The sequence below is a fragment of the Vigna unguiculata genome, chromosome 3, assembly GCF_037176805.1.
Source record: "Vigna unguiculata cultivar grain cowpea cultivar isolate G323 ecotype 2 chromosome 3, ASM3717680v1, whole genome shotgun sequence".
In the NCBI taxonomy this organism is placed as follows: Eukaryota; Viridiplantae; Streptophyta; class Magnoliopsida; order Fabales; family Fabaceae; genus Vigna; species Vigna unguiculata.
Window position 1 is genome coordinate 6,261,281 of NC_140794.1, and position 12,576 is coordinate 6,273,856.

The 12,576-nt window shown below is 30.6% G+C and overlaps 1 protein-coding gene across 2 annotated transcripts; it reads left to right on the forward strand.

The window, feature by feature from the left end:
* The first annotated feature begins 1,000 nt into the window (after positions 1–1,000).
* LOC114177675 (ARM-repeat/Tetratricopeptide repeat (TPR)-like protein) lies at positions 1,001–5,853 on the forward strand. 2 transcript variants are annotated; one of them, XM_028063127.2, is made up of 4 exons: positions 1,001–1,599; positions 2,070–3,121; positions 3,804–4,671; positions 5,393–5,853. In XM_028063127.2, exons 2-4 carry the CDS (start codon positions 2,153–2,155, stop codon positions 5,437–5,439), a joined length of 1,884 nt encoding a protein of 627 aa, XP_027918928.1. In that variant the 5' UTR covers positions 1,001–1,599; positions 2,070–2,152; the 3' UTR covers positions 5,440–5,853. The 2 variants fall into 2 exon arrangements, with proteins under 2 accessions (XP_027918928.1, XP_027918927.1); XM_028063126.2 differs by having other exon boundaries at positions 1,001–1,402.
* Positions 5,854–12,576: the final 6,723 nt, after the last annotated feature.

A 12,576-nucleotide genomic window follows, 5' to 3' on the forward strand; every position in this document is an offset into this window, starting at 1 on the left:
GTTTATAGGGGTAATTTTCAAAGATTTGGGTTGAAGAATGATTATTTTTTAGTTTGTTATGATTTTTTAATCAACAAACAGTTCCTTTGAATAGATCTATTACTCTAATTTCTTGTTCTACTCCAATTCCATATTCAGAATAAATATGTTACACAGTAGAAATTTGCATATCACGCAGATAAAATTTTGTAAAAATGTGACTGTCATATATCTATATATAAAGTTTGATTGCTCAATTAATCTTTTTGTCTTCAAAAGATAATTTAAAATAAAAGAGACCAACAGTCTAATAATTGCACCTACTAGGAAAAGGAAATGTAGTTAAATTAATAATATATTTTTATAAAAAAGAATCGTGTATTGGGTCCTTCAATTCTTCACTTTTTGATTTATCTCTCACTATTCCTATGCATGGGTTTGTATCTGATTGGCCCATGCACTTCAACATTACACGCTAGTGCGCAATCGGCCCCATTAATGGGTCACGCCCCAAACACAACCCATTAAAATAAATAATTTTCAATAAAAAAACACCAATGCAAAACTGATAAAAATGTAAATTATAAAATTAAAATTAATACCAAAAGAAGAAAATAAGTAAATTCGAGAATTTGCGACGGAAATTATGCAACGGTAACTGCGCACAGTTTTTTAAAAAGCAGGATTTTATATTTAACGAGTAGTAGTTTAATTTATTTTTAATTTTATCGTCTAAAATTAAACGTTGAGAGATTATAAAAATATATATTTCCATTCAAGCAATATTTTCTTGGCCTGACGACAGCGATGTAAGTGAGCACTATAGTGTTGTCGTAATACGTACAAACAATTATCAAAGAAAATATTATGTAATTCTACTGATTATATTATTTTCTTCATCCATTTTTAAAAATATATATTTTGAAAGAAAATTTATTTCTCTCCTTTTTTAGTATGGGTACAAAAAATTGAATTGAATCATTATTTAAAATAAAAACCAATCATTTAAAATTTATACTTGTGTAGTACAGTGTAGTGGAGGCTCAGCATTATTCCGTTGTCTTCCTTCTCCGTGGTTCAGTCTCTTTTTCTCCTTTCTCTTTCTTTCACTGGAATTTTAACCTAGATCAAAAGATGACGGTGCTGTGAGAAAAGCGTGAGAGAAAGAGAGAGAGAGCGAAAAGTTCACAAATCATCCAAGGAGCACGTGAATTCCGACATGAAACGTCTGAGGTTGTAACCCACGACGACAACTTTGGATCTGTCGTTTACAAACATAGCCGATCTTCGCTGTAAACCAAGCTTTGCTGAAACGACCACACACTTTCTCCTCACCGTTTACTGCTCGCAACTCTCTTGTTTTTTCACAGCTTCTGTGTTCTGCTTTCCCTGTTAGTGTGAGAAGACCGTTACGCGGCTGAGGGTAATTTTATCACCTACCTTTTTTTTATGCGTGGTGGAATCGATTGTGCCACGGGAAAATCGGTCCTTGCTACTGCGTAGTGCGTAATCAATTCTGCAACACGCCAAAGACAAAATGGAATTGTTTTTGTTTGGGGGAAATTTGGTTGACTTATGTGGGAATGTTGATGCTGTGAGTAGTTCGTAGGTACTAGCTAGGTAGTATGATCCTCTTCTTGCCCTATCTCTTCCCGTGATTCACACTTGGTTTGACTTTTTAAGTGGGAATATTTATGGTTTTCTTTTTCTTGTTCAGAAATCACTGTTTCTTTACCCTTACTATTTCAGATGGAGAGGGGAAAAATAAATGCTGAAAGTCTGAGTTTTTGATATTAGTTTAAATGTTTGGTGATGTGTGTGGGCGTCTTTGTCTCTTTCAAGGCTGGTGCAGAATAAGCGCTAAAAATCAATTTTTGACTTGGACTATTTTGTGTAGGTTTTGTTCTGCAACGAGTTGGGCATTTTTATCAGTGTGGGTATGGGGAAATGTTTGTAAAAATTAATCGATAGCTATTTTTTCTTTCTGAGAATCTAATGTTGTTTAGGGAACTATGGAAGAATTGGTCTTTTGGTTGGTATGTGTCAAGGGTTGCGCTGATTACTGATTTGATTTTGTGACTTGTGTGCAGTTTGGAAGTGGTTTTCTTGCTTCAGCTACGTGATGAGGAATTGATTTGTTGATGTTCGAGGTTGTTATTCCAATTTGTCGAGCATGGATAAAGTTTCATCCGACTGTCCATACCCCGGATGCTTTTTTTGTGTCATGAAGGAAGGGAATCCGAGCAAGCGCCGAGCTAGTGTACTGAAATTCTTTAGAGAGCTTCCAATTCAAGATGATGATGGTCAGGTTCTCCCTATCAGTGGCCTTTGGAACACGGCTATGGCTCATCCAAATGACCCAGAATTCATAGAGCTAGGAATTTTTGAATGCATGGCTGCTCTCATATGGAAGGGACTGAAGAACCGGCGCTGGCTTTCTCATGATCAAAATATATACATTCCTTATTATGCAGCTCATATAATTGGTTCCTACACTATGAATATGGAGGAATTTGCAGAAAGTGCTGTGCATGCAGGGGTCATTCCCCCCTTGGTTGAGCTTTTAAGAGGCAAATTAACTTGGGTTGAGCAGAGGGTGGCAGTTAGAGCATTGGGACACTTGGCTACATATGCCAGCACTTTTCCTGCCATAGCAAGCAATGGTGAAATTCTTGAGCTCTCCATTCAATTGGCAATGAGTTCCCTGGAAATAGTTTATTCATACTTCTACCAATATGTCGATAGAAGGCTTAGTTATCATTGTGATCTGCTTACGCGTGGTATGGGAGGTGTTGAAATGGAGTCCAGGAAGGCTGAAGAGTGGGCAAGTCAGTTGCAGTGTTGGTCCCTTCAGCTAATTAATTGCTTTGCTTTTAAACATGAATTTCTTCCTACCATATGCAAACCAGAATTTCTGATAAAATTACCTGGCATGTGGGGTGGACTTGTGAATGAGAATTCACCAGCTGGTATTGGCTTATTAAGAACAATTTGTCATCAAAAGCTTGGTAGAGGGCCTGTTGCCAGTTGCCCTGGTATTATTGACGCATTGTGTAATATTGCTCGCTCTTCAGATGACTGGCAGTATATGGCTATTGATTGTCTTCTATGGTTGCTTCAAGATCTCAATACATGTCACAAGGTGAAATTTTCTCAATTCCGGGTTGGCATCTAGTTTGGTTTTTCATATATGTTGAGTTTGTTTTCACTCATGAACACTAAGGAATACTAGTGATTGTCTCAGAAAGAATGTGTTGATTAGCATGTCAGTGAAAGTTGATTCTTTCTTATGCCTTGAACTAACTTAAATTCAATTAAAGGAAAATGGAAATGAAAGTAAAGGCCTCTTTCACCTTCAGATCTATCACGTTACATTCCTCTAATTTGTATTCTTCCTCGGTTAAAAAGGCTTTTTCAATTTCTCTAATTTCACTTGCAAATTTCATTAAAAGTTGAGGTCCGACGACGAAAATTTTCTGGGTGAGATGATTTCTGAATACAAGAATGGTAATCTGATGAGAAGGAAATAAAAAATGGTTTTATTTAAGTTTTTTGGTTTTATGGCACTTTCATTTGATCATCTATAGAAAGGCGACTTAAAACTAGTTATACTTCCTTTCATTAGTGTCCCAAAAGGAAGGTGGACTGGTCCTTGCCAATACACCAATGAATTTGTAAAGTGTAAACTGGATGTATACTACCAATGATGTTTTCGTTTATTCAATCAAGCTCCAATTGCTAGAGATTATGACTGTAAGTTTGTATTACTTGAATATTGTAAATTCATTTCTGTATTTGATAAGGCCTGGGCATATATTGTGTAGGTGATTGATAAAGTGGTGCCTGTATTAGTTGATCTTGCGGAGATTACAACTCTGGGTGATCACAAAAAGCTTGGCGATTCAATTGTTAGTGTTCTTCAAGAGTGCATCCAGTCTCAAGGGTCAGGTCGAAGCTCCATTAGTAGTCGTACTAAAGAACAGATTGAGGATATATTAAATTCAAAGCAGAGATTGAAGTGGGAAAAGAATATGCCCAAGGAAGATCTACATATTAAGCAGGCCGCTGCTCTGGTTGTCAAGCTTGAAGGAAATTCCTTGTTCTCATCTGGAAATATTTCTGGAGCTGCTTCAAAATATTCCGAAGCTTTGGCACTGTGTCCTATGAGATCTAGGAAGGAGAGAGTTGTTCTATATAGTAATCGTGCTCAATGCCATCTTTTGCTGCAACAACCTTTGGCTGCCATTAGTGATGCTACCCGTGCACTATGTCTCCATAAACCTGTCAATCGTCATGCCAAAAGCCTTTGGAGACGAGCACAAGCTAACGACATGCTTGGATTAGCGAAAGAGAGTTTGTTAGATGCTATTTTATTTATAAACGAGTGCTCTCAGTCAAACGATCCTGATCTTTCATTGAGGCAAAATAAAGTTCCAGATTATGCAGAGCGTTTAGTTAAGAAGCAGATGCGTGCTGCTTGGTTATTCCGAGAGGCAGCTGTGAAGCATGGTGGGGTCCATAGTCAGGGTGATGGTGGTGATATGTATGGTCCAGAGACTGATGATTCTGAATGGGAGACAGCTAGTGAAAGTGATATAGGAAATGATGGAAGGGATGATATGGGTGATGATGACGACGGTGATTGGAATAATGATGATGATAGGAAAGATTATGACAAGCCTTCAATGAAAGGTATTTTCACTACAACTTTCCTATTTCTATGCTTTATCTTTAATTTCCATTATTATGTGATCCCACTTTGGGCTTGTTATTTATATTTTAGTGTGCATTTTAAAGTAAAAGTAAGAAAGAATAGGTCCTATCAACTTGAAATACAGATCTGTAAATTCTTTTGAATGACATTGTCCCGCCCTAAAGGACACCTACTATCTGTTTGGTTTAGTTTAGGTTGTGGAGGAGAGTTATATGTTGGGTTCATGCATACCATAATCTGTATCTCCCGCTTTAGTTTAGACATCTTGAAAATAATAGTTCCTACTTGATTGATGCAAACCGGATAGTTATGATAGTTCCTACGTGACGTGACTCTGGATTTTCGGTTTTCATTATGTTAGTGGTCAAATTGATGCAAACTCACAGCTTTCATTTGTTTGTAACATCGTCTAGCCTCCCTTCTTAACCATGGTTGTCCACTGAAAGCTTGTGCTATAAGCCAGATTTCCTGTACTTGCCTTGCTTCATGATAACACCATTGAATATTTCAGCTGATTGCCCTTTTTATAATGTCAGAATTTAAACTCATGCAAAAGAGTAAATTTGATTACTGAATGGAATTTCTCTCTCCAATGCATATTGATTGGAGAGGGGGCAGTAAAAATATGTATATATCCATCTATGTGTGGCATTTTTTTGCAAAATGGTGTGTAATTTTCAGAGGTTTGGTTTTCTCCAGATATTAAGCATGGATACAATGTGCAGCTTGCGGAAGAAGAACCTTGACATAGAAATCCTTGCATTTGGTGCAGTAGTTCTCCGGCACGAATGAAACAGGGTTGGATGCTGTCACTATTCTAATTCTACATGCATTGTGGGCTTTCAAAGAGAAAATTCTAAGCCGGTCGTTGTAGTAAGTGGCGGGTTGAAAGTGATGACTGAGTTTTTGGTCTTACTATTATTTGAGGTTGATATTTTATATAAAGTTTTCCATGTTCCATATTTGTTCTCCCCATTTTTCTAGTCAAGTGTAAAAATCGAAGATTTCTAGTTTGGAGAACTGCATAGCGTTTGGAGGATGTGAGTTTTTTGTTTTTTTTTTACGGAGGTTTGTGTATATAAACCCTTTGTGCTTAAGCTTTCTTTGAGTCTGTTTCCACTATTACTTTACCATTATTTTCATTGCAGTTTTCTTCATCAGCTTGGCCATGTTATTCTTGCACTCATCTTGATCACAGATTTCTAATTTTTAAAAATAATTTTAGAAAACAGTTGAAGAACTGATGATTAATTTTTTAATTAAGCTAATCCAAACATATGCAAATTGAATTATAATTTACTGATTACATCGTTGTGGAGTAATAGAATTTGTTTTTAGACCCAAGGTTGTCTGCGGGATCAGATTTTATTATCAATGTGAGGCGATTGTTGCAAGCAGTGTTTACTATGTTCTATTTGTGCTGAGATTATTTTTTAATTCACATTTATATTGTCAAAAGACACTAATAAGTATGTTCGGATGAATTCTATAAGTAGTTCTGAAAGAGTTAAATCGGAAGCAAAAATTGAATTTTTTTTCATAAATTAATTTGGGTAAGTTTTCATTTATGCTCTGTAGTTACTTGTGCACAAGTAAGTTCTAATTTATACAAATTTATGTTATTTTCTTTATGGGGAAAATCTTCCTTTATAACATTTTTTTTTGGGGTTAACAAATTAAAGAAGTGGTCACATTTTAAGCTAACAAGGGATGACCATTGGGTGGGAGCTTAAATAAACTTCAACAATTATAAGAATAAGAATTGTATATTTTTATTCTTTTTTAGCACTTCTTTGTTATGCAATAATAATAAAAAATGTGGGGATTAAACATTCAACAATTACACATGCATTCCGTCTGCAAGACAAAATTTCTTAACTTTATTGGATAAAAAGACATATGTAAAGATTAAATTGAAATAAAGACAATAACATTTGATAGTGACACTCTTGTCACGTGGTATTCAATGTCATGTGTCACACTAAGATCCTCACATGTGACAATTTTAAAATATATATATATATATATATATATATATATGTATATATATGTATATATAGATTGACACATGGCACACGGTTAATGTCGTTAATGTTTTTTTTTAAAGACCTAATTGAAGCATTTTTTTCAAAAATTAGGACGTAATTGACACATTTTTAAAAGCAGGTACCAAATTGACACATCTGGACGAAAGTGTGTATCATCCGACTAATTAAACCTATAATTTTCTAACAATCCTTGTAAGGATGACAATGCTGACCGGTCTAACCTACATTAAGCCCGCACATAGCAGGCTGGGTTGACCCACCGTGCAAAGAAGTTGCGGGCTTGTAAATGTGGCCCGCCGCATACTTATGGACCCATAAGACAGGCTGGCCCACATATTTGGACATCTTAACTTAAAAGAAACAAGCTTGAACATCATAATTTTAATGTTTGAAGAATCAAAACATTCAAATAAGACAAACTTGAAGCATGAAAACAATCCAATATAACAAATAAAATTAGTTCATAATATTTGGAACATCGTAATTTTAATATTTGGAGCATCAAAACATTCAAATAAAATAAGTCCCATAACATCAAAACAAGTCGAATAAACAACATCATAACAGTCCAATAAAACAAGCCTTAACCATCAAAACAAGTATAATAAACAATATCAAAAAATTAACTTGTTACTAAGTTGGAGCGAGAGGTGTTAGTTTAAGCGGGTCTTGGGCCAGCCCGCGTGGATCACGGGTTAGCTCGTGTGGGTCATGGGTTATACGGGTCAAATTTTACCAGACTTGCAGATTCAATATATCGACCAGTCCTGCGTACTTTTGACGGATTTGTGGGTTGACCCGCCAAACCAAACCCACATTACCATCCCTAAATCCTTATTCAATTAAATATACTTTTAAATCATGTATTTCATAAAAAAAGTCTACATCAGATATTCTATTGTTTTTAGAAACGTAGAGTATTTTTAATTAACTAAAAAAATAAATTCTGATTTTAGTCTTTAAATTAAGTAAAATAGAGCTTAATATTGAAATATATTTTTATATTTCTTATTTAATGTTGTTTAATCTTTTAAGATATGAACATGTTAACATGTTAGGAGTCTAAATAGTACCGGATTAAATTTTTCTAAACCAAAATCTTAAATTTGAATATTATATATAAAGTTCTTAATAAACCGTTACATTATAATATTTAATTCAAACATGCCCCATATATATAATTAAGAAAAGACACTTAAATTTATTTAAATTTAACTACTATTATAAAGTTGGTAATTCAACTGTTTGAATTGAATGGGTTAGGTGATTCTTCCAATGAATGCCCATAAAAGGTTGGAACGGTTGGGCGTTGGCTTGGTTCGCGTTTCATCGATGTATAAATTCTTGAGTAAGACCATTTCATTTTTTTTACACGTACTTTCCGAATAAACTTTCGTTCTTTATTTACTTTTTATAATTTTGAGATAATATTAATTGTTGTTACATTTAGCTTTTACATATTTAATACGAGTATATATAATTTTAATATAAGTGAAACTATTATTATTTTTTAATTTGTATATTATATTTCAAAATACATAAATATATTTTATTAAACATTTTTAGAACGTAATTGCAATTGAAGATCCAAATAGTCCGTAAATGGAGATAATAAAGAGTAATATTTATTTTTCATGGAGAATTTTACAATTTCAATATATTTTAATATATTAATTTGAATTAGTTTTATTTCTGATCGTTTTACTTTTAAACTTTTTTTATGAAACTGTTTAAGAATGTGTTTGGGAGGGTGTTAAAAAATTGATTTTGGAATAATCGATGGTTGGACGCAAAAGCGAATAATATTAGCTTATTTTTTATGTGATTTTTTTACTTCAGAATCAATTTTAAAATCAAATAAATCATGATTTTAGGTTGAAAAATTAATTACATGTCAATTACACATGAAACCAAACACAATAAAGTGATTGAATTTCTATTTTCTTACTTAGACTGAATATTTAAATTATTACAAAATATGAAATTTATTTTAATAGTAAGCAACATTTAATAACTTAAAAGTATCAATTGATACTTTTGATTAAAGTCTTCTGATAAGTTTGTATTGATATTGAAAATATCCTTTTTTTTGGTAATTATATTAATTAAGACGATTTTTAATTGATATTTATTAAAATTATTTAAACTAAAAGAGTGCTATTAAAAAAAAGGTTTAATTACTCGGATCCATTTTGGTAGGAGTGTGTCAATTTAGTACCGGCCGAAAAAAAAGTGTCAATTGCGTTCCCACTTTTGAAAAAGTGCATCAATCAGGTTCCTTTCAAAAAAAAATAATTAACGCCGTTACGGCAGACCACGTGTCACTCTCACGTTTTTTTTATTTTTATTTTTAATTTATTTTTAATTTTATTTTTAATTTTTTAATTTTTTTTGTATTCTTTTTGTTGCCACGTGTCAAGTTCCTGTTTTGACACGTGACAATGTTAGTGCCATATGGCAGAACAATGTCACGTGTGACAACGGTCATTGTACTTATCTCAATTTATACCCATATGTACCTGATTGTTTCAATTTAGTCCCCCCTTTTGTGTCCTTGGTTCAATTTTATCCCAATTTTTTTAAATAATTGAAGAAGATTTTTTAAGTCAATTTTTTATAAGATTAAAAGTAATTAAGCATAAATATTTTTACAACATTAAGTACTCTGATATTTATATTAAAATTTAGTTGTACAAAAAATGTTATACTAATAAAACAATATAATCATCTACTCTTTTTTTTTTTTCAAAGTAAAACAATATTGTGTTTTGTCCAATTCAAGACCAAACCTAATATTTGTATAAATGTTATACTAATATGTTTTTATTAAAAATAAATTTTTAGCATATTATGTTATTGTATATTATTAACTCATATCTTGTTAATGTATTCTTTGATCACTAAATTTTAAGATAAATATAAGTACTTAATTTTGTAAAAATATTTATACTTAATTAGTATTAATCTTATAAAAAAATGAATTAAAAACTATACTTCAATTATTAAAAACAATTGGGACAAAATTGAACCAAAAACACAAAAATGGGTACTAAATTGAAACAATCAGGTACATATGGGTACTAAATTGATATCAGTACAATGACAGTTGTTACACGTGACATTATCCTGTCACGTGTCAAAACAAGAACTTGACACGTGACAACAAAAAAATGTTACAAAAAAAATTTAAAAAAATAAAAAAAAAATTAAAAAAACGTGAGAGTGACACGTGGCCTCCCGCGTTAATTATTTTTTTCTGAAAGGGACATGATTGATGCACTTTTTAAAAAATGGAGACACAATTGACACTTTTTTTTTCGGCAGGTACTAAATTGACACACTCCTATCAAAGTGAGTACCATCCGAGTAATTAAACTTAAAAAAAATCTTGACCGCCTCTAAAGAAAATAATATTGGTAACCTCTATTTGAGTAACAATATTATTGGTAAACAGAGAAAAAAAATCAAAACTAACATTAATCGAAAAGGATGTGATTAATATTTGTAGTAAAATATTTTCATTGATATTGGTTAATAGATGTTAATATTGCGTGAAAAACAATATTGACTTATAATTGAAAAAATAATCTCAAAGACTGTTATTAGCACCAACCAAAAGATAACTATACTAATGATGGCTAAAAAAACTGTTGACTAACATCAATGTAGTATTTATTGTCGAAAAATAATTTTGATCAATGTTGATAAAAAACAAAAATTGACATCTACTAAACAACTACATTTTATTTCAACTGAAATTATTTGTCATCAATCGGAAAAACATCATTAATGTTGATTAAGAAAACTGTTATTGACATCAATTGATATATAATATTTTTCTTAATTAATGATAAAATTATCTTAATAATGTTGACGACTTTGGTCGACTTCATTACGAAAGAAATATTCACCAATAACAAGAAAATATGTTAATATAATGACACCCACTTGTCGACCATGTCTTAGTTTTAATCAAGCTAAAAATATTTTCCATTGAAACAAAAATGGACACCGAATTTAAAGAGAAAAAAAATATAAACTTGAAAATAACAAAAATTTCAAATTCTTAACAATTATATTACTTTCATTTCATAAAAGTTGTATAATTATTTTTTTAAAAATTATTTATCTAGATAACATATTTACTCGTAAAATATTTCAATTTTTTATTAGCTGTTCTATTAAAATTCTTTCTCTAACTACACAGTTATGTTTAACACATCATACATTAATCTCTATGTAATAATTCTTTAAAATATATTGCTTTTAGTTTTTTTCAAATATTAAAACTTGTATATATATTTTTTAAATTCTCTATAATTATTTAATTTTATATATTTTTTAAATACATGCCAACACTTTTAATAGAATACATGCTTAAATTCTATTGTCACTATACGTAGCAGGTTATTACACATATAACAAATTAAAGATAACGTTATGAACACATTATATAACAATAATTCCATCTTAAACATACGAAAATAATTTATTTCATTCTCTCACTCATTCATTGAACATAATTAAACTATGAATCAATTTCTACAAGACTCCTATTAAATGTGTCATGATATTTGAATCCTTTAAGCACATCAAAATTACAATCATCAACTTCATGGACGGTGCATTTAAAAAAACAAAAAAATCATTGCATTTCAAATGTGTAATAAACTATCACTTAATTCCTCATTTCATGAGATTTAAACTAGGATAACTCTTTGAGTAAACTAGTATGACTTCTTTTACACTATTTTTTACGTTCTTTAAAGAATTGGTTCATGATTTTAGAAAAGCTAGAAAATATGACTTCTTTTACACTATTTTTTATGTTCTTTAAAGAATTGTTTCATGATTTTAGAAAAGCTAGAAAACTTCAAAATTGTTGCTAAGTTGCATGAATCACATACCAAACATACTAGTGTAGATTTAGACTAACAAATGTTAATAAGTTAAAATCTTACACATGCAAAACCTAATAGAAAAGAGAAAGATTGAAATTTGGAAAAGAAAATTACTTTGATCGATCAAAATTCACCTCATAAACGTCTCACCCATAAATACGAGAATCAACTTCAAAAATGTTAGAAAGAAATTAAACAGATATTAAAAATATACATTATAAAAAGATAATGAAATTTAAAAATGAATAATCACATGATTTAAATTTAAAATTATATATTTAATTTAAAAAATTTAAACTCTTATTTATTTATTTTTTTAAACAAAGATCTCTATCAATTACAATAAGATATTCAAAACTATATATATATATATATATATATATATATATATAATTATAGCGATTTGAATAGTTATAAATATAAGAAATATAAGTAATAATATGAAAACAAGTTGGAATGGTATAACTTTGTTTTTTATTTTAATTAAGATATTGTATATTTATAGTGTTTTTGAGTTTTTAGTTCATTTTTTAAAAAAATTTATATAAAGAAAAAATGTCCCTTTTAGTTTTTTTTTCCTTTTTTTATGGCTTCCAAATTCCCACTTTCTACCTAAAATAATTACAAAATGAATTAATTATATTATTCTAAGCATTTATTCACTTTAAATCAACTAACTACCAAAAGATTAAAGGTACCTCAAATGAAAATGTCAAAGCTTTTGATTTTAAACCTTAATTTCGACTTCTGAAAATGTAACCCATAAATTCACATCTACAAAATCCTTCCGTTTTTTTTGGTTAAATTCCCACTAAATTATAACTTGTAAAATTAAAATTATTTAATTAAACCTATCAAAATATACAATATACATTTGGATAAAAAGGACTATAATTTACTAATTTCAAAATAAATGAACTTAGTTAACTAAAAA